Genomic DNA, 22,963 nt, shown 5'->3' on the forward strand with positions numbered 1-22,963 from the left:
TATAAATAGAATGTGGTGGAAGGATGAAATGATTCTTTCATTCTTTCTGTCTTTCCCCCCCTCTCTTTTTCTCTCATCCACTTTATTCTCTTTTTCTTCTTTATCACTTACTCTTGATTTAATTATATCTTAAAGTCAACATGGTATCAGAGCATGGTTTGTAACGCTCTAGGTGCGTAGTCAATACCCTAGGGCAAGTTTGTGTAAACCCTAGTGGGTGTGAAGGGTTTTGAAGAGATTCCAAGATGGGATTTGTTTGCAAGAAATTAGTCACATCAACACGTACCGCGGATCCAAATTTTTTTTTTTTTGGACCTGTTTTTTATCTATTGCAGTCTCGATTGGTGTTTTTTTTTTTTTCCGTGTTCGCGGGGTTCTGCAATAGCGACACTTTCTTCGTCATTCGTGATTTTGGTATGGTTTACTTTGTTGCTTTCTAGGGTTTGTGTGGTGACTGTAAGGTCGCTTTTTTATGCATCTCAGAAGATGGTAATCTTTCTAGTTGAAGTTTGTGTGTTAGAGACGTGGTTCTCTACGTATATTGTTGCTGCTTTTGTTTCTAAGGATTGTATACCCAGAAACTGTTTGATAAAATATCTGGCTCAGAGGTGACTTCAAAAGAAGTTGAGTCTTCTCTTAGTCTGACTCTAGTATTGGGAGGTAGTAGTGATCATCATCCAGGCCTTTCTATTACGACTGTTAGGCTGGATGAGACGAACTATATGGAGTGGGCTCAATCTACTCGTATACATATCACTGGTCATAGGATGATCGACCATATCGAAGGGACTGTCACGTATCCCTCCAAGAGCAATCCTGAATTCAAAGAGTGGAGTGCAAATAATGCACTATTTGTGACGTGGTTGTTGCAGTCAATGCAGCCACAGATTAACAAAGGGTTTATGTTTGTGAAAACAACTAAAGAACTATGGACGGTTGTGGAAGAGACGTATTCCTCGGTTGGTAATTTTGCAAAACTGTAAGAACTCCAACAACAGATTTCAAGATTCAACCAGGAAGACCAAACTCTTGCTACATATTACCACACTCTACGTGGTAAATGGGAAGACTTAGATCACTACCAAGACTAAATACCTGTGTGTGCAGCTGATGTTAAAGCATTTCATGCTATGGTCGAAAGGAATTGAATCTATGAGTTATTGGGTGGTCTGCATCCGAGATACGAGCATGCCAGGGTACAAGTGTTAGGCATGTATTCAATCCTTACTTCTGTTAGAAATGTGTTTTCGTATATCCAGGCCGAGGAGAGTAGAATGAAGGCTATGTCTGCACCTGTATACACTAAGCCTGAGCCAGAAGTACCATTGTCTGAGAGGTCTGCGCTTGCCACACAACAATGGAAAGTTAAGGTGTGATCACTGTGGGCGTACGCACCACACTAGGGAAACATGCTGGAATCTACATGGTCGTCCTACTCTAGCTTCTGTTCATGCGAATGCTAGGCCAAGGCCTGGTCCATTTAGGGGGTTATCTACGACATATACTGCAGAGCGTGAGACTGCTTCTACTGGTCATGCCTCCTCAGGGCCATTGAGTTCTTTGTGCGGGGCTGAACTTGATGCTCTTCGACATCTACTAGCACAACATTCCTTCATTTCCACCTCTAACTTAGGTACCTCTCATTCGGCACATCAGGTTTCCACATTATCTGGTGGGCCACCCTGGATCTGATTCAGGAGCCACTGATCACATGACTGGTATGGCATCTGATTTTTCTTTGTACAGTTTATGTTCTGGTAAGGATAAGATTAGAGTGGCTGATGGCACCTTCACCTCCATTGCGGGGAAGGGCACTGTTTCTGCCTTTCCTAATCTTACTTTATTCTCTGTTCTTCATGTCCCAAAGTTTACCAATAACCTCCTTTCTGTCGGTCAGATTACAAAAGGCTAGAATTGTAGTGTAACCTTTTTTCCATCTCACTGTGTGTTTCAGGACTTGGACACGGGGAAGACGATTGGAAGTGGACGTGAGGACAATGGCTTGTATTTGCTGAACGCGAGGCCAATTTCTTATTATGTTGCAAATCAATCTAGTGTTAGGAATAGTAGTGTCAATAAAGATCTGTTAACGTGATGGCATAATAGACTAAGTCATCTACCTTTTCTTGTTTTGAAGCATGTGCTTCCCCAGTTTGCTTCTATTGAATCTTTTGAGTTAAATTGTGAAACATGCGTTCTTGCCAAACAATGTCGTGTTTCTTATCCTACTAGTATTAATAAAATTAAAGCTCCTTTGCAGCTTGTTCATTCTGACGTGTGGGGCCTTGAATCTACTACTTCGTTACTTGGTTTTCGTTACTTTGTTGTTTTTGTTGATGACTTTAGTCAATATACTTGGCTTTATCTTATGAAACCAAAGATGAAGTTCATTCCATTTTTTTTTTTTTTAATAAGTAAAAATATATTAGAAGAACGTTCAAAAGGGGAACGCGTCCCTAATACAAGACGAAAAAAGATTTAAGGACCAATAGTATCCAAGAGATCAAAAAAATCATCAATCGAGGAGCATGTGTTTCCTCTTACATAATAGAACAAAGAATGAAGAATATGAATTTTAAAATTAGCTAGAGACGATTCTTTTCCTTCAAAGGATCTGTTATTTCTCTCACGCTATAAACACCACCAGACACAATGTGGAACAATCCTCCAATAATCACGAGCTTGTTCTTTAATAGAATAACTTCTCCAAGCGTTAATCAATTGTGAGGAGTGCTTAGGCATTACCCAAAAAAGGCCAAACATGCAAAAAATAGAACAACAACAATCAGACGCCACAAGACAATGCAAAAGAATATGATCCACGGATTTATTATCTACTTTACATAAATAACACCAATTAACAATGATGATGCCTTTCTTTCTCAAATTGTCTAATGTCAAAATCTTTCCCAATGTGGCAGTCCAAACGAAGAATGCGATTCGAAGAGGAGCTTTAGAATGCCAAACAGACTTCCATAGGAACTCGTGACCATCGAAATTGGACAAACACAAGAACATGGATCGGAGACCATACCTACCATGAGCTAAAGGAACCTACAAAATATCATTACACCCTCTGCCAATATCCTTCTGCCTATACAACGTATCCAAAAAAACACAAGCTTCCTCCATTTCCCAATCCTGAAAGGGGCGCCTAAAACGCACATCCCACGTAACTCCATTGTTATCAAGTTGATAATAATCAATTACGTAGACATGCTTATTGGCTGCAATACTGTAAAGTCTAGGAAAGGAGTGAGATAGCAACTGATCTCCGCACCAAAGGTCCTCCCAAAAACGGACATGTCTGCCATCACGAACTTCATTCCATTTTTAAAACCTTTCATAGGATGGTATGTACTCAGTTTGGTTGTCTTCTCAAAATCTTTCGATCTGATAATGGAGGAGAGTTTATGTATGGTGGTCTTGCCTCCTTTTTTGCTGATAACGGGATTGTCCATCAAACCTTTTGTGTCGATACACCACAACAGAACGGTGTAGCTGAAAGAAGACAACGTCATATTATGGAGGTGACCCGTTCTCTTCTAATTAGGATGGGAGTGCCTAAAAGTTATTGGGATGATGCAACCTTAACAGCTACATACCTTATCAATCGCATGCCTTCTAAGGTTCTTGGCTATCAACCCCCTTCTCTGTCTTACACCATGACACTGCCTTGTTTACTGTCCCCCTGAAAGTGTTTGGTTGTGTTTGTTATGTTCACATTCACCATCACAAGGACAGAATGGACCCTAAGGCAATCCGATGTGTCTTTCTTGGATACTCCACCACTCAGAAAGGGTATTGGTGTTGTAACCCTACCACTCACCGTCGCTTTGTCTGCATTGATGTTACATTCTTTGAGTATGTTCCCTTTTTTTCCACTGCTCGGGATTCTCTACAGGGGGAGACTACTATACTGGTAGAGAATCCGTTGTCCATTCAGAGGAATGCCCCCTTTACCTGTTCCCATTCATGGGGAGCTTCTTACTGAGGTGCCTATGTCTAGTCCTCCTAACACTAATGATTTGCAGCAGGTAAAACAACCAATTGTCTACACTAGGAGGGCATAACAAGTCATTGATTCATCCCAGGACCAAGAAGTCTCTCTCGATCCATGTAATTCCTTAGTTGACATTGATACTCTTGATTCTTTTCCCAATTGCATTCCTGTTGATTTTGATGTCCCTATTGCTTATCGTAAGGGTGTTCATAGTTGTACAAAACATCCTGTGATATTGTGGCCCGAATTTGGTGCCGGGTCGCGTTGCAACCTGCTTATGACCCGACGACCCTTGGAAGAGCTTTGTGTGGGCCCAAGCATTTTGACCCCTTTTTTGCTCATTGGTCGTGGACCCTAATTTATCTCTTGTAGACCGATATATAAGGACACTCAGGGTTTGGAGTGGTGGAAGAGAGAGACTCTGATATTCGTACTGTAAACTTGTAATCTCCGATTTTACACATAGTGAAAACTTTCGCCGGATCCTAACCGTGGACGTAGGCTGTTGTCGAACCACGTATAAATCTTTATGTTCTTTGTGTGGCGTGTTTACTTTTTTGTCGTGATTCTTGGTTTAACTTGGGTTCGTTGCCATTTTCATAACAAACTGGTATCAGAGCTTTCGGTTCGAAGCAAGAATGTCGTCCAAGTTTCTAGAAATCGAGAAGTTTAACAGCATAAACGATTTCGACCCATGGCGGGTTAGGATGCAGGCTTTGTTGGTTCAACAAAGGTTATCAAAGGCGTTGAAGGGGAAGCATGCACTACCAGAAAAGATCAAGGACAAAGATGAGGTTATGGAGAAAGCACACAATACGATTTTGTTGTGCTTGAGTAACGAGGTCTTGCGAGAAGTTGTTGGAGAGACTACGGCGGATGGGCTGTGGCAGAAGTTGGAGTCTTGGTATATGACAAGGTTCGCCTCTGAAAGACCATCTTGACGAGGTAAATAGTATCATTATGGACTTGAATAATATTGATGTCAAGATAGAGGATGAAGATCAGGCTATTATTCTGTTGTGTTCTCTACCACCTTCGTATGAGAACTTTGTCGATACAATGATGTATGGTAGAATTGCTTTGTCCAAGGAAGACGTGAAGGTAACTCTGAATTCTAAGGAGTTGCAGAAAAGGGCATTTGAGGGCAATACAGAAAGTATGGCAGAGGGGTTATTTGTTAGGGGGGAGAACGAATTAGAAGGGAGGGTCTTGCAGCAAAGGTCGTTCTAAGTCTAAGAACAAAATGAAGGTGTTGAGATGTTTCATCTTTCACAAGGAAAGGCACTTCAAAAAGGATTGTCCGGAGTGTAAGAAGGGAAAGGTAAAATCCTCTGAAGTTGAAAGTGTGGCTATTGCAGAGGGTAATGATTCAGATGGTGGTAATGTTCTCACAATTTCAGTCGCCAGCTCTTGTGATGAGTGGATTCTTGATTCGGGTTGCTCATTTCGTTCTTGTCCAATCAGGGACTGGTTTACCTCTTATCGATCTATTAATGGAGGGGAAGTTCTGATGGGTAATGATGCGGCGTGCAAGGTTGTAGGTATTAGTACAGTTCGAATCATGGTGTATGACGGCATAGTGAGGACACTGATTGATGTCAGGCATGTACCAGAACTGAGAAAGAATTTGATTTCCCTGGGTACGCTGGATTCCATCGGGTGCACTTATAAGGCTGGAGGTGGAGTCATTCGGGCTTCCAAGGGTGCTCTTGTGGTGATGAAGGGACTGAAGAAGCATGGTTTATATGCTCTGCAGGGTAGCACAATCACGGGTTCAGTTGCTGTATCGTCCTCGGATCCGGATTCAAATACTACCAGATTGTGGCAAATGCGGCTTGGGCATATGAGTGAGAGGGGGATGGATGTTCTGAGTAAGTAGGATTTGCATTGGTGGTCAGAAAACTGGGAAGCTGGATTTTTGTGAGCATTACGTCTTCGGGAAGCAGTGCAGACTGAAGTTCAGTATAGGAATTCATAGGACCAAGGGTACGTTGAATTATATTCATTCTGATCTTTGGGGTCCCTCTCAGGTTACTTCACATGGTGGTGGTAGATATATGATGACGCTGATTGATGACTTTTCTTGGAAAGTTTGGGTGTATATTCTGAAGCACAAGAATGAGGCTTTTGTTACATTCAAGCAGTGGAAGACCTTGATTGAGAAGCAGACAGGAAAACAGGTTAAGTGCTTGAGGACAGACAATGGCTTAGAATTTTGTGATGGAGAATTTAATGAGTTCTGCAAGACTCACGGGATTGTGAGACACCACACAGTGAGGAAGACTCCGCAGCAGAATGGAGTTGCAGAACGGATGAACAGAATGCTATTGGAGAGGGCACGATGTATGTTGTCCAATGCCGGGTTAGACAAAGTGTTTTGGGTTCTACAACTAGTTACTTGGTGAATCGGTCACCATCGACTGTTATTGACTGTAAGACTCCAGAGGAGGTCTGGCCTGGTCTGGTTCTCGTGCTAGTTACAGTAATCTGAGAATATTTGGGTGTCCAGTGTATGCTCATGTAAATGAGGGGAAGCTTGAACCGAGGGCTAAGAAATGCATATTTCTTGGTTATCAGCCTAGGGTCAAGGGATACAGATTATAGTGCCCAGAGGCTTCGGGAAAGAAGATACTTGTTAGCAAGGATGTGACCTTTCATGAGTTTGTGATGCTTACACTGCAGAAGGAGGTAGTTGATTCAGGGAAAGCTCATGGTGTCAGTGAGCAGGTGGAGCATGTAGAGGTTCAGTTAGAGGATAGTCCTGTTCGGTCGACTCACAAGCAGTTGCAGTTTTGGGCTGAGGGAGATGCACAGTTGCATCAATATAGTTTGGCTAGAGACAGGCGTAGGAGGGATATTAGGCCACCTGAGAAGTATGGGTTTTCACATGTTAATTCAGTTGCTTATACACTTAGTGTGGCAGAGGATGTTGATGAGCCGTGTACTTATCATGGGGCCATCACAGGTGGATAGTCAGCATAGTGGTCTATTGCCATGAGTGAGGAGATTGAGTCTCTTCATAAGAACCAGACTTGGTAGATAGTTAAGAAGCCTAAGGGTAGAAAATTGTGGGCTGTAAATGGGTCTTCAAGAATGAAGGAATTCTAGGGGTGGAAGATACGAGGTACAAGACACGCTTGGTGGCGAAGGGCTATACACAGAGGGAAGGGGTAGACTTCAATGAAGTGTTTTCTCCCGTGGTGAAACATAGCTCAATCCGGGTGTTACTTGCTATGGTTGCTCTGTATGACTTGAAGCTTGAGCTTGATGTCAAGACTGCTTTCTTGCATGGTGAGTTGGAACAGTAGATTTATATGCATCAGCCTGAGGGGTTTGAGATTCTGGGAAAGGAAGATAATGTTTTTACCTACTGAAGAAGTCCTTGTATGGGATGAAGCAGTCTCTTAGACAGTGGTACAAGCAATTTGACACCTTTATGGTTGGGAATGGCTACTGTAGGAATAAGTTTGACAGTTGTGTGTATCATAGGAAGCTCTCAGATGGTTCGTATTTGTACTTCTTGTTGTATGTTGATGACATGTTGATAACTTGCAAGAACATGTCTGAAATTGTTCAAATATATAAATATTTCTATATAATTGTGGAGCAAAATCCTCCACCAATCATGGTGATCTGGTCAATTTCCTTCCAATTATAAATATTTTTATATAACGGTGGAGCAAAATCCTCCACCATTCATGGTGTCTCCTTTGACTATTGTACATATTCCATATTTTCTTATCTTTACCATGCCTATATATAGGCTCCTTGTACTTAAGCAATATACAGATCTGAATAATAAAAATGTAGCCTTTAGTGGCTCTTTGTTCATGAATGCAGGCCTTAGTGCCAAACCATGTATAAGCTTGTGTTCTCTCTCTTCCCTTTTTCTATTTGCAATTCTTATTTCCGCATCCAATTTTAACCGAAATCAAAATGTTGAAGGCTCAGCTTAGTAGTGAATTTGAGATGAAGGATCTTGGTGTTGCAAAGAGGATATTAGGAATGGAAATTCATAGGGATAGAGGAGCGGGCATATTGTATTTGTCATAGAAGAAATACATTGAGAAGGTGCTGGAATGCTTCGGTATGCAGGCATCAAAACCTGTGAATACTCCATTGGCTACCCACGTTAGACTTTCAGCCCGATTGTCACCACAGACCGAGGAGGAGTTGGAGCACATGTCTCGTGTTCCTTATGCTAGTGTAGTTGGTAGCCTTATGTATGCTATGGTGTGCATTAGGCCAGACATTTCACATGCAGTTAGTGTAGTGAGAAGATACATGAAATGGATATTACGATACTTGCGAGGCACTACAGATGTTGGGTTAGTCTATGACAGAGGCAGCGACACGTGTGGGAGTCTTGCTGGATATGTTGATTCGGATTATGTTGGAGATCTTGATAGGAGGAGGTCCTTGACAGGGTATGCCTTCACTATTTGTGGGAGTGTGATCAGTTGGAAGGTGACTTTACAGCTCATAGTTGCATTGTCTACCACTGAGACTGAGTACATGGCAGCTATAGAGGCAGTGAAGGAAGCTATATGGTTGAGAGGCTTAGTTGGTGATTTGGGCTTGCAGCATGATGATTTGACTGTGTTTTGTGATAGCCAGAGTGCCATACATTTGATTAAAAATCAGATGTTCCATGAGAGGACCAAGCACATTGATGTCAGGTTTCACTTTATCAGAGATGTGGTTGCATAGGTTGCTATTGCAGTGAGGAAGATTGGGACAGCAGAGAATCCTGCATATATGATGACTAAGGTCATTCCTACACTCAAGTTTAGACATTATCTGGACTTGATTGGTACTTGCAGTTGCTAAGGCCCTTAGGGGCAAATGGAGGCGGCGAAAGGAATAACTGGAGATTGTAATTCGAGCCAAGGTGGAGATTTGTGATATTGTGGCCCGAATTTGGTGCCGGGTCGTGTTGCGACCTGCTTATGACCCGACGACCCGTTGAAAAAGTTTAACCCGTTTTTTGCTCATGGGTTGTGGACCCTAATTTGTCTCTTGTAGCCCGATATATGAGAACGCTTAGGGTTTGGAGTGGTGGAAGAGAGAGACTCTGATATTCGTACAAAAATAGAGTGAGGGGCTGAAAACTTGTAATCTCCGATTTTACACACAGTGAAAACTTTTGGCGAATCCCAACCGTAGGCGTAGACTGTTGCCGAACCACTTATAAATCTTTGTGTGGCGTGTTTACTTTTCTGTCGTGATTCTTGGTTCAACTTGGGTTCGTTGCATTTGTCATAACACATCCCATATCTCAGTTTGTATCCTACGATGCCTTATCTCCAACATATCGTGCTTTCACTTCGTGTATTTCCTATGTATCTATTCCTTCTAGTGTTTCAGATGCTCTCAGTCAAACTCCATGGAAGAAGGCTATGCTTGAAGAAATGAACACCCTTGAGAAGAATGGTACTTGGGATGTTGTTCCATTACCTAGGGGTAAGAAACTAGTAGGTTGCAAATGGGTCTACACAATAAAGTATCACGCAAACGGGACAATTGAGAGATATAAAGCTCGGTTAGTTGCAAAAGGCTTTACTCAGACCCATGGAATTGATTATCTGGAAACATTTGCTCCAGTTGTCAAGATGAACTCTATACGTGTTCTTCTTTCTTTGGCAGCTAATTTGAATTGGCCTTTACATCAGCTGGATGTAAAGAATGTTTTCCTTCATGGTGACTTGGAGGAAGAGGTGTATATGACTATGCCACCAGGGTTTAAGCTTGCCAATGGTCAGAATTTATTGTGCAAGCTAAATAAAGCCCTGTATGGGTTAAAGTAGTCGCCACGTGCTTGGTTTGAGAGGTTTAGCACTGCTGTGAAAAGAGTAGGGTACACACAGAGTCAGACAGATCATACTCTCTTCATCAAGAAGCACCAGGGCTGCACCAATGCCCTTATTGTATATGTTGATGATATTGTTATCACTGGAAATGATCCAGGAGTGATTCTTCGAATGAAGTTATTCTTGGGGATAAAGTTCGAGGTTAAAGACCTCGGATCATTGAGATACTTTCTTGGCATCGAGGTGTGTAGATCGAAGAAAGGGGTGTTCATTTATCAACGGAAGTATGTGTTAGATTTGTTGGCTGAACCAGGCAGGCTTGGAGCTAGATCTATTGATATTCCCATTGAGCAGAACCATAGGCTTAATGATATAGATGGAGACCCATTAGATGATGTGGGAAGATTTCAGCGATTGGTTGGGAGACTGATTTACTTATCTCTCAAGCGTCCGGATATTGCCTACACTGTTAGTGTGATTAGTTAGTTTATGCATGCTTTACGTACACCTCACCTTGAGACAGCTCATCATGTTCTTCGCTACCTCAAGGGTTCACCTGGTAAGGGGATATTGTTTGGTAGTCATGGCCACTTGCGTGTTGAAGCCTATACTAATGCTGATTGGGCAGGGTCTGTGACAGATCGACGATCTACTTCAGGATATTGCACATTTGTTGGAGGTAATCTTGTTTCATGGCGAAGCAAGAAATAGTCTATAGTAGCTAGATCTAGTGTAGAGGCTGAGTTTAGATCCATGGCACATGGAGTTTGTGAGTTGTTATGGCTACGCACGATGTTGGGTGAGTTGGGGTATCTTGTTCACGAGTCAATGAAGTTGTATTGTGACAACAAGGCTCTTATTAGCATTGCCCATAATCCAGTTCAACATGAAAGGACAAAGCACATTGAAGTCGATTAACACTTCATCAAGGAAAAGCTTCGTCTTGGGCTGATTTGTACTCCATATGTCAACACACATGATCAGGTTGCTGATGTTTTAGCTAAGGGTATGAGCAAGACTTACTTGCAAAATATGTTAGTCAAGCTGGGCATGATAGATATCTTTGCACTAGCTTGAGGGGGTGTTGTCAGGGGCTTATTTGTTATTACTTATATCATGTTGGGGTTTATGTGTAATTTCTAAAACTTATTATTAGAAATAGAATGTGGTGGAAGGATGAAAGGATTTTTTCATTCTCTCTCTTACCCCCCCCCCCCCCCCCCCCCCTCTTTTTCTCTCATCCGCTTTCTTCTCTTTTTCTTCTTCTTCTTTATCACTTAACTCTTGATTTGATTATATCTTAAAGTCAACATTCCTCATTCCTGTTTTCACCATCTTCAGCAAGACATCAGATATTGGATCTTTTATTTATCCTTCTCCCTCACATTGAACTGAAGCTTGCTTGAGTGCTGCACGCACCAAAACCAGGTCCTCATGGTCCACCATTAAAAAGTACACTACCCCAACCCTCTCCGCCAACTCAATCAATGGCCCTGCATCACCCCTAGTCTCAAGCAAGTCAAAGGTTTTGCTTCCTTCTTGAATGATTTTCCCTCTTTCCCACCTTGTCATCTTTGAAGTTCAGTGTGGAAATTCAAGGTTGAAAGTCTCTAGTCCATGTGGCATTGACGTGGCAGCGTAGAGATACTTTCCCTTCCAAAAACTGCATACCTTTATTGTCATGGCTAAAATTCTAGATCACGTAGAATGACATACTAATTTATCTGTTTTTTTATTTTACTGTAAAATTATTCTCATTTTTTTTTCTTCGATTCACAATGCTTTTTGCACCTCTGTCACACATTTAAATTCACAAAAAAAAGATGACCCCTACATGAGAAGCCATTGTTTTCCAACTCTCTCAAGAGCCGTTTCTTGCCCCTAATGGTAAATTTGGAAGCCTGTAATGAAGTCTACTGTGATTTTTTTTTTTTTTGATGTACTTTAGGAATTACCAATGCTTGATAAAGCCTTATATTCTGTCAAGTCATTTAACTGTTTGGCCTGTGTCACTTACTGAAAGCTCGTCTCATTTTGTTGGAGGACTGGCTAACATTTTCTTATGTTTATATTGCAAAGTCTTTCTAGACATCTCTTTAAGTTTATATCTCTTTGAGTTTATTTTTATTGCCTCTCATGTTCATTGTAGGATGATCAGGTATCACATTGTTCTTACTTTTTTCTAATGCAGAGGTGTATGGTACAAATGCTTCTCCTTGCTGGACCCGGTGTTCTTATTTCAACCTTTTGTCTTGGATCTGCTCTAAAGGTTTGCTGAAGCAGCTGAACTATGCTGTATAGATGGCAGTGTTCTTGTCTTGCAATAATATGTTGTGCAAAAACATTCTGCAGCTCATTTTTCCATATGACTGGAGCTGGAAAACATCGCTGTTGCTTGGGGGACTTCTTAGTGCTACTGACCCTGTGGCTGTTGTGGCTCTGTTGAAAGAGCTTGGTGCAAGCAAAAAGCTGAATACGATAATCGAAGGAGAATCCTTGATGAATGATGGGTATTAACTTTGATTACTTTTTCATTATATCCTTCTTTTAAACATAGATATTTTGTTTTTTCCAAGTAGTTCTATTAATAACATCTAATTACTTTAACAAATCGTTTACTTTGAAATATAATGAGAATTTGTCTTCATTACACCTTAACATATTCAGTCTTATTTTGAAGACTTCAATTTTGATCTTCAGGACAGCAATTGTGGTCTATCAGCTATTTTATCAAATGGTCATTGGCTGGAGCTTTAACTGGGGCGCTGTAGTCAAATTTCTGACACAAGTTTCTCTTGGAGCGTATGTGATGTTTAATTCAATCTCGACTAATAATGCTAGCCAGATATAAGTTCTTTAAAAATACCCTTTTCTTGTCCAGTGTAGGCATCGGTCTGGCTTTTGGAATAGCATCTGTCTTGTGGCTTGGATTTATTTTCAATGACACAGTGATAGAGATCACATTGACCTTTGCAGTCAGCTACATAGCTTACTTCACTGTATGTGTCTTCCCAAGCTTGGGACACCCTTTATTTTATAGATTCATGCCTTCATCATTTATTTTTGATTGATATGGCTAACTTCTTATTATTTTTATTTATTGAAAGAAGTATGTTTATTACATTTGTAAACATAATATCTCTGAAAGTGTTGTTGCATCTCATAGTCCATTTAGTTTGAACTGAAATGAAATGGTATTTTACTCTGCAGTGTTCTTGATTCGTCATGTCTGCCCGAGTTGCAGTTGATTTAATCAATTTCCCTTTGTTCTTATATATTTGTTTGCTAGCCAATTGTTCTTTTGGCTCTCCATTTTTTTTTCTCACTTTTCTCGCCATTTGTTATAAGTAAGAATATAGTAGAATTTATTATTATTTGAGAGTTGTCACTGATCATTTTTAGAATATGTGATAAAAATTTGCAACCTTATTAAAATATAGGTAGTATCTATTTGTAGGTGTGAAATCTGCTAGTGATAACATGTTCTTAGTATTCACAATAGTGGAAGGTGTCAACTAGCCTAGCTAGTTACGTCTCTGGTTAATTGTATCAGAGATGCCGGATCAAATCCCACTTCCGTTTGGGGAGGGCGGTTATGTGTAGGGTCCTACCCTCAATAGTTGTTAAAGATACACTTTTACCAAAAAATCCCAAGGCACTTTAAGGCTTGGCCAAAGCTAGGGATGGCAACGGGGCGGGGCACCCCTTCCTTGACCTTGCCCTAAATAAGAAAATTCTTTCCATACGCGTCCCCAACCTGGGATGGGTTTGAGATGGGATTCCGATCCCCGTTTATAGCCATGGTCAGAAAACTTGTTCCTACCCCGTCCAACACAAATACAATGTAGAAATCCATATATACATGTTTATATGCACAATTATATATAACTGTATAAAAAAGGCTAGCCCAGAGGAGGTGAGTGCCGTAGAAGAGAAAGGAGGTGAGTAAATGATGAATTAAAGAAAATTTGAGCAATTGTTTTGCTAGGATGCTCTTTATGCCTCACAAAATTATATGATGTTCAATATATGCTCTATATATTTTGTGTGCGCTTGCATAGGTTTTCTTAAAATACAGTCTTTATAAAAAACCTTGGAGGCTGAAAAAGATTAGGTTTTAAAAAGAGTTTTAATCCTATTTGAAAACTCTTTTTCTGCATATTTTACTTGATTTACTTGATCAATCCATCGATATTGGTGCAGCGGGATTCAATTGATCCATCGATGTATCATGGATCTAATTCTAAGAAGCACGGACACGGATACGGGACACAAATACGGTACGGCACGGATACGGCGACACAACAAATCCTAAAAAATCAGGACACGGACACAGCGAATAATAAATATATATATTTACATATATGATGTTGTACTTTAAGAAATTAAGAGTAATATTAATTTTTATCAACCTAATAATGAAAAAACAATTTGTGCTTTGTCAGGAAAAATAGAGAATGATAGAAAGAGGATTAAGAAAGAGGAGAAAACAAAGAAACTTAAATATGCAAGAGTTTGAACATTTGAACTAAGTATAAGCATAAATATCTGATTGTTTAATATAAAATTGTTTTATAAAACAAATTTTTTAAAGTAATTATGTTATGACCATCATATTATTGAAAACTATTAAACAACTCCTCATAGTTACACTTAACCTAGCTTTCTTTCTAAAACTTTCTTAAAATTCCCAAGCTTACTTATCATAAAAAAAAAAAAAAATTTCACAGTGTGCCTTCCGTGTCCGAATAACCATGGCGTGTTTGATGCTTGTCCATGCCTTGTCCACTCCATGTCCGAATATTAAAAAAAATAAAAAATATTTAGACACATTTTATGGCTTGTCCGACACGTGTCGGGGCGTGTCCGGCGCGTGTCCGCGTCTGACACGGATTCTTTGCCATTTTAGGTTTGTCCGTGCTTCCTAGATCTAATTCCTCTGTCCTAGTCCAATTAGGATTTGACTTTCTATAGTTTTATGCATTCCAGAATTCAATTTTATAGATCAAAACGTGTAATTTGAAAAGCCTAACATGTGTAATGAAATGAAAGCATATGAACCCTCATTTGGTGAGTGCAGAATTTACCTTTTTGCCCTTGATGAAGTTTTGAATTTATTGATGCACCTTTGGACAAAAGGTAAATCAACTACTTAATTTTACTAAATTATAAAAGCATAAACAAAACCAAAATTCCTTATTGTGGACTCCATTTTGTTTGAAATTTGCCAACCAAAGTCCTATTGACTTGGCCTAACAAATAGATTATACTGTCTAATCATATTAAATATTTGTTAGCCCCCTATTTATGGTGGGGTTTGTGGCGTGAGAGAAATAGGAGATCCTTTGATGGAGACGAGTCCCCTATTTGGTCTCTCAAATACAGTTTTCTTTCTACTTTAATTTTTTTGGGTCAATTGTAAATCTTTGGGGCATCTTTTGGATTTTGTGGATAGCTTGAAATTATAGTGTCGTCTTAGGCGTCTTTGTATTCCTTTGGGAGCGCTCCCCTCTTGAGAAAAAATCATACTTCAAAAAAAAAATTGTTAGTCAAGATCAGGGGCGGAGACAATTGGGGGGCCAAACTAGCACTATATATCTAAACTAATAAAAAATATAAAAATATTATAGTATGTTTTTTTTTTTTTTTGAAAATATAAGTCTTAATATTTGTTATTATGAGCATGTCTATCATGAGGGTACTTTCACTGCATTTTGTCATTGTAACTGTTGGATTTTCTTATGTTTTATTTCTTATTTGATTTTATTTTTATTTTTATTTTTAATACTAACTGTTTGAGAGACTGGCGTTTACAGTAGTAGAAATACAATATAGAAGAAAGATAAGAGGAACATGTAAAAGGTTTGAATGAGATGAATCCCTCATTCACAGCTCTAGTATTTATAGATAAAAAAGAGCACATACTCATATTACAAGAAAGGAAACTAAATCAAATCTAAATAAAATCACAGCATATTCTATAACATAATCAAATTTTTGCTAATATGGTAAGTCATTCCATAAATCATGGCTATTATACATGTTAACACTCCCCCTCTAGTTGATGCGTGGATATCTGAAACGCTCAACATGGACAATGCATTTTCAAACACAATCTTGCAAACGCCCTTTGTAAGAATGTCTGCAAGCTGCTGAGAACTTGTGACAAATGGAGTGCAAATTTGACCAGAGATGATCTTCTCTCGAATGAAGTGACGGTCCACCTCTATATGTTTAGTCTTGTTATGCTGAACGGGATTTGCTGCCATGCTAATGGCAGACTTGTTGTCGCAGCGAGTGAGAATGGAAGAGACACTGGAAGGCACAAGTCTGTCATCAAGGTTTTCAGCCATAGCAACTCACATATCCCAAGAGCCATAGCCCTATACTCTGCCTTTGCACTAGATCGAGAGACAACATTCTGCTTCTTATTGCGCCAAGTAACCAAGTTACCACCCATAGTGGTACAATAACCTGAAGTTGACCTCCTATCTGAAGCTAATCCTGCATAATCGACATTTGTCCAAGCCTCAACACGTAAGTGACCATGATTGGAAAACAAAATACCATGGCCCAGACACCCATTTAAGTAGCGAAGGATCCATATAGCTGCATCAAGGTGAGGGGTATGAGGAGAGTGCATGAATTGACTAATGACACTCATGGCATAAGTAATGTCAGGTCGAGTCATGGATAAATAGATGAGCTTCCCCACAAGTTGTTGATACTAGCCAAAATCTGACAACAACTCCCCTTTAGAATTAGCTAACCAATGATTATACTCAATTGGAGTATAAACAGGATGAGCGTCAAGCTAACCAGAAGCAGATAGCAAGTTAAGAACATACTTGCGTTGAGAGATGAAAATGCCAGTCTTGGAGCGAGCCATCTCAATGCCCAAGAAGTACTGTAGGGGACCAAGATCCTTAATCTCAAACTGACGGCCAATATAGCTCTTAACCTTAGCAATTTCGGTAATATCATCTCTGGTAAGAACAATATCATCGCCATACATAATGAGAGCAACTGTCTTACTACCTGAATGACGTAAGAACAAGGTATGATCAGTTGCACTCTGATGGAAACCAAACTTGAGCATGGCAGTGCCAAAGCGATTAGACCAAGCTCGAGGAGACTGCTTGAGGCCATACAAAGAATGACAAAGACGACAGACCATACGAGAATGAGCAGGAGAACGAAAGCCCGGAGGAGGAACCATGTACACCTCCTCCTGCAAATCACCATTGAGAAATGCATTCTTGACGTCTAACTGAAATAGAGGCCAAGATCGAATCGCAGTAATGGAAAATAATACATGGATGGTATTTATCTTGGCAACAGGGGCAAATGTCTCCTGATAATCTATGCCATAAGTCTGAGCATAACCCTTGGTAACCAACTGGGCCTTGTAACGAGTAACTGACCCATCTGGAGTATGCTTAACTGTAGACACCCAACGATAACCCAGAACCTTTCGTCCAATAAGAAGGGGAACCATGTCCTAAGTCTGATTTATCTCAAGTGCTTGTAGTTCTTCTGTCATAGCATCACGCCATTGAGGTTGTGCTAGTGCATCTACAACTCTAGAAGGAAGAGGAATCGAGGTAACAAGAACAAGAAAACTCCGATAGGAGGGTGAGAGAGCACAATCAGAAACAAAATTAGAAATAGGGTATGTTCAAGAACGTTTACCCTTTCAAAGAGCAATGGGGCGATCATCAAACGAAACAATAGCTTGAAAAGGCGGAGCTAGTGCCGAAGGAACAAGGCAGTTGATTGTGCGAGTAGAAGCTTGTACCTATTGTCTCCGACTATAAACCTGTGGAAAAAGAACAATTCCCCTTGCTGGAGGGGTATCACGAGGAGGAATAATAGAAGACGAACCAGGTAAGGTAGAGGAGTTGAAGACGGAAGATGGTGATCATCAATTATATTTAATGGGATCCATTCACTTTGAGAACCAACTGAACCACTATAGTATGGTGTATGCTCAAAGAAAAAAACATCCGTGGATATAAACCGCCGACGACTGGGAGGATGGTAACACCTATAACCTTTTTGAGAGTGAGAATAGCCCAAAAACACACACTTCAAAGCCTCGGGGTCAAGCTTTGTACGAGTCTACCCAAACTGCTGAACAAAACACACACACCTGAAGACTCACGGAGGAATAAAAAAAAAGAGATGAATTGGGATGTAAGATTGAGAGTGGAGTTGCAAAGTTAAGAGCCCTAGAAGGAGTCCTATTAATGATGTAAATAGCTGTAAGAACTGCATCTCCCTCAAATGACCGGGGAACATTCATGCCAATGCAGATTGCTCTGGCTAAGTCAAGGATGTGGCGATTCTTTCTCTCAGAACGGCCATATTCTGCTGAGGGGTTTTAACATTAGCCATCTGATGCTCAATCCCAAATTCTGTACATAACCGCTGTACCTCCCCATAAGTGTATTCCGTACCCTGGTCAGATCTAAATTTTTTAATGGTACGACCATATTGAGTCTAAACCATTGTCATAAAATTTTTAAAAATGGTGTACACCTCATTTTTGGTTTTGATAAGATAAACCAATGTAACACGACTATGATCATCAATGTATAGCATGAAATATCGAAATCTAAGACTAGAAGTAACAGGGCAAGGACCCCACATAACTGAATGAATAAGATTAAAAGGTGTTAAAGCAGATTTATTACTACTAGCAGGATAATTGGAACATACATGTTTAGTTATGTGACATGTCTCACAGGATGAATCTGACACTGTCACGTTACAAAATAAGGAAGGAAATAAATGTTTTAAATAATTGAAAGAAATATGTCCTAAACGCATGTGCCAACGCATAAGTAGGGCTTTATTAGATGAAACAGAATTAGAAAATGAAACTGAATGTTTTTAAGGTAATAAAGGAGCATCCAACAGGTATATACCGTCCACTTCACGCCCACTGCCAATCGTCCATTTCAACACCAAATCCTGAAAAATACAATGAGAGGGAAAGAATGTTACACTACAATTTAATTGTTTGGTAACTCTACTAACAGAAATAAGATTTGTAGTCAACTGTGGAACATGAAGTGTATCTGACAAAGTTAATGAAGGAGTAACTGATATGTGACCTTTTTTTTTTTTTTTTTTTTGATAAGTAACTGATATGTGACCCTTCCTAGCAATGGAAGAAGGAGAGCCATCCGCAAGGCGTACCTTGCGATGGCCAGATTAGATACTATAAGATTGGAAGAATGAGGATATACCAGTCATATTGTCTGATGCACCAAAATCAATGATCCATGGTGTCGAAGATGTAGATACGCTATGTGTAGACGCAATAGTACCTGAGTGGGCATAAGTAGAGGTTGGTTGAGATGATGCCTCCATTTGGTTGAAGAATTGTTTGAACTTGTCTAAATCAACTTGAGTCAAGGTAACTGTGGCAGAAGATGTAGAGGCAGAGTTGTCGGGAGTTGACAACGAGACTAGTTGTGTAACAGAATGTGCAGAGGATCGAGGTGGTTGTTTCTGTTGCGGTGGGCGTCCATGTAGAGCATAACAACAAGATTTGATGTGACCAATTTTTCCGCAATGGTCACATCATCCACGTTGTCGTCCTAGAGGTGGACTAGTGGTAGAGCTCTGAACTGATTGGGATGGTGCAATTCCTGAAAGGTTGGGAACCCGAACTGCTATAGCAGAACGATCAACAGAAACAACACCTAATGGACGAGTCCGACGGCTCTCATCTGACAACGCATAAGAGTATGCATCCTCAAGAGTAGGGAATGAAGATACGCCTAATAAATGAACATGAGCATACTCAAACTCGTCGTTTAACCCGGCAAGAAACTGAAACACTCGATTCTTCATATGGATCCTTCAAAGAGTGGAAGGAATCATAATATGACTTCTCCTCCCAAATAGCATGAAGCTTGGCGATGTAACCTGAAACTGTCAAGTCACCTTGAGAAATCCTGGTGATATCTCGTCCCAACTGGAAATCCATGCATTATTCTGCCTTTGAGAATAAGTGCGTTGAACTGAATCCCAAATCTGCTTAGCAGTCTTCATAAACATATAGCCAACGGCTATGTTTGGTTGCATCGAATTGACTAGCCAAGACATAACCATAGCGTTATCTGTAAACCACTGTGGATATGCCTTCTCTGACTCAGCTGGCTCTTCCTCACAACCAGTAATATAGCCAATCTTGCCTTTGCTACCAATGAACATCTTGGTAGACTGTGCCCAAATCAAATAGTTAGAGCCATCCAACTTCACTGTGGCGATTTGAAGTCCTGGATTTTCTGATGAGTTGGTGGGAAAAATGGTACCACCACCCACATAACTTGAGCCAAGAGAATTAACAGTCGAGGACGTTGAATCTGCCATAATCTGTCACACAACAATAAAAAAACTCCAAAAACACAACAAATTCTGTTAATAAATCAAAGGGTCTCCTCAGACCATAAACAATAACAATGTCTCCTTAAACCATTCCCAAAATATCCAAATACATACTCTTTTTAAGGAGCACTGCCCGCTTATATATAGCCAGACAACATCCTTCTTACTATCCGGAACCTCTCTGTAGGCTAAATTTTTTTTTACCCAAGCTCTTCTAGGTTTTGGAGACCAACTATCCCAATTTACCCAACCCTAGAAGAGTAAAAAAGAAATTGTAAAACTTAAAAATACATGTTTTCGATCACAAAACAGAAACATAGAAAAACATATATAGGCAACGTCACACGATGTCACAAATAGCCTAAGGTGGCTGTCGCACAAGTAGCAAGGCTACTGAAAGGTGTGGAAAAGTGTTGCTTCTGATACCAAGTAGAAATACAATGTAGAAGAAAGATAAGAGAAATATGTAAAAGGTTTGAATGAGATGAATCACTCATTCACAGCGCTAATATTTATAGATAAAAAAGAGCACATGCTCATATTACAAGAAAGAAAACTAAATTAAATCTAAATCAAATCACAATGTATTCTAACGCATATTCTATGGCTATAGAATATTTTGCTAATATGGTAAGTCATTCCATAAATCATGGCTATCATATATGCTAACACTCGCAACTCAATGGTTAAAGTGCGCAAGCTTAGTGAGATAATACATTTTTCCTATTCTTACTATAACCTAAAAAATGAAGAACTTATAACCTAAAAAATTTGGGGAACACAATTTTAAAAAATAAGATGAAGAAACTAATACAAGAAACATAGAGAGGGAGAGAGGAACACACTGTCAGCTGAAAAATGAGGCTGCCAAGTGCTGGACATCCCTTTTTTCTCTCTTGAATTCATACAGATAATAGGTATTAATTTGATTGAGACTGCCAAGGGAAGGATAAAGTTAACTTGCTTTGAGATTATAAGGAAATATTTGAGAACATTTGATTCAATAGAAGCTATGACCAAGCTATGACTTTACATGATTTGAATAGCTGACCGAATTAGTTGGGCTGTGGCCTTGTTAACTTGAGTGTGTGTATTCCTCGTGTACATGGATTAGCTCCTCTTTTCTTAATAAAAGAAGAAAAGGGGTAATTGTAGTGAACTGTGATCATAATACAAATCTTTCACTGGTGTTTTTTTTTTTTTTTTGGTTACTTGGAAAAAATCTACTTTTTTATTTTATTTTATTTTATGTGATAGGCTCAAGAAGGGGCCGATGTTTCTGGCGTTTTGACGGTGATGACTCTGGGGATGTAAGTTGAATAGGTTTTACATAGTTTTCGTGCTTCTCACACAAAATAGCTGTCTTAATATAATTATGTACACACAGGTTCTATGCTACATTTGCTAGGACTGCTTTTAAGGGTGATGGTCAACAAAGCTTGCATCATTTCTGGTATGTTTCATTTATTCTTATTTGTAACTTTAAATAGCCTGTCTGTTTATTGACTTCATTGGTTTAATTATGAGTGGAGTTCCTCATGTATGTCAATATTTTATTTGCAAAAAAAAAAACTAAGGAAAAGTGCATACTATTTCCTTCACAATCTCTTACCATAACATGATGAGTTATAGTAGTTCGTCTTAAGTTTATTGGGATTTCAAAACTTTATAGATTTGTTATACACTATTGAAGAGTTTGTCTTCAAGTGCAACCTCATGATCTTGTTCAGATTTGTTTGTACTTCTAAATTTCAAATTTCGGTGCTCCATTAAAGAGAAATGAGGTTTTGCAAAGAAGAAAATCAATATGCAAACTTGTGACATCCCACATCGCGTGGCGAGGAGAAGTTCTTGGCACTTGTAAGGGGAATGCCTCCTACTTGTGTGGACACGTTTTGAAAACCGTGAGCATAGAGAGTGCAAGGCGGACAATATCTACACAGTATGGGGCAGGTCCTGATAGATGCTATCAGAGACAATCCCTTGCCGGAAATGGCGGGAGCGTGCTCAAGCCTATGAGGATCAGGCTAGCGAAGACACCGGGTCCCAAGAGAGGATGATTGTGATGTACCACTTTGCATACATCGCAATGAAGAGAAGTTCTTGGCACTTATAAGGGGGATGCTTCTTACCTGTGTAGGCGCGTTTTGAAAACCTTGAGCACGGAGAGTGTGCAAAGCAGACAGCATCTACACAGTTTGGGCAGGCCTGACAAAACCACTTTGCAAAGTTTAGTCTAGACTTCCCTCTGGACACTTCGTATTTTGGGAGACCCAATAGATTCGTTCTCTATTTGCTTTGTGTAGACATTATGTTCATCACTGTTAGAGTTAGAGAATGATTATTGTTTTACTTGTTTACTTTGGAGCATTATTGCAGTTACTTATTTATTTATTATTTTTTTAAATCTCAATATATATAAGAGGTGTGGTGTAGAAATCCTACAACTATCAGATTACGTTCTCTGATATATCTTCTTCTTCTTCTTCCACTTCTCTATAACCCTAGAAACAAATTCCCCTCAAGCTCTAACTTGGTATCAGAGCATCGTATTGAAGCCAATAACTCATCTTTGTCAAGTTGTAGAACATCCAAAGGGGTTGATGTCGACTGCTGACTGGGATTTAACATCAGCACTTTTTGGGTTGAAAATGGATTGCCTGAATTTTCTGGGATTTATGGTGGTATTTGTGTTTCGAGTTGAGGCTGTTTGAGTGGAATTTTCATTTTTCAAAACTTTTTCCAAGTT

General features: G+C 39.7%; 1 protein-coding gene across 5 annotated transcripts in view; it reads left to right on the forward strand.

The window, feature by feature from the left end:
• The window catches only part of LOC132295491 (sodium/hydrogen exchanger 8), a 109,524-nt gene that overhangs the window by 8,397 nt on the left and 78,164 nt on the right, over positions 1-22,963 (forward strand). For 4 of the 5 annotated variants that reach the window (XM_059793776.1, XM_059793778.1, XM_059793777.1 and 1 more), the window contains 6 exons: positions 12,005-12,082; positions 12,166-12,323; positions 12,514-12,615; positions 12,695-12,812; positions 21,472-21,524; positions 21,602-21,667. In XM_059793776.1, coding sequence (XP_059649759.1) covers positions 12,005-12,082; positions 12,166-12,323; positions 12,514-12,615; positions 12,695-12,812; positions 21,472-21,524; positions 21,602-21,667 — 575 coding nt within the window. Of the gene's footprint in view, positions 1-12,004; positions 12,083-12,165; positions 12,324-12,513; positions 12,616-12,694; positions 12,813-21,471; positions 21,525-21,601; positions 21,668-22,963 lie in introns of those variants that run through there. The other variant, XM_059793780.1, reaches the window with a different exon arrangement.

The sequence above is a fragment of the Cornus florida genome, unplaced genomic scaffold, assembly GCF_030987335.1.
Source record: "Cornus florida cultivar Cherokee Brave unplaced genomic scaffold, ASM3098733v1 CherokeeBrave_3.0.0_Hap2_Chr02, whole genome shotgun sequence".
Taxonomy (NCBI): domain Eukaryota; kingdom Viridiplantae; phylum Streptophyta; class Magnoliopsida; order Cornales; family Cornaceae; genus Cornus; species Cornus florida.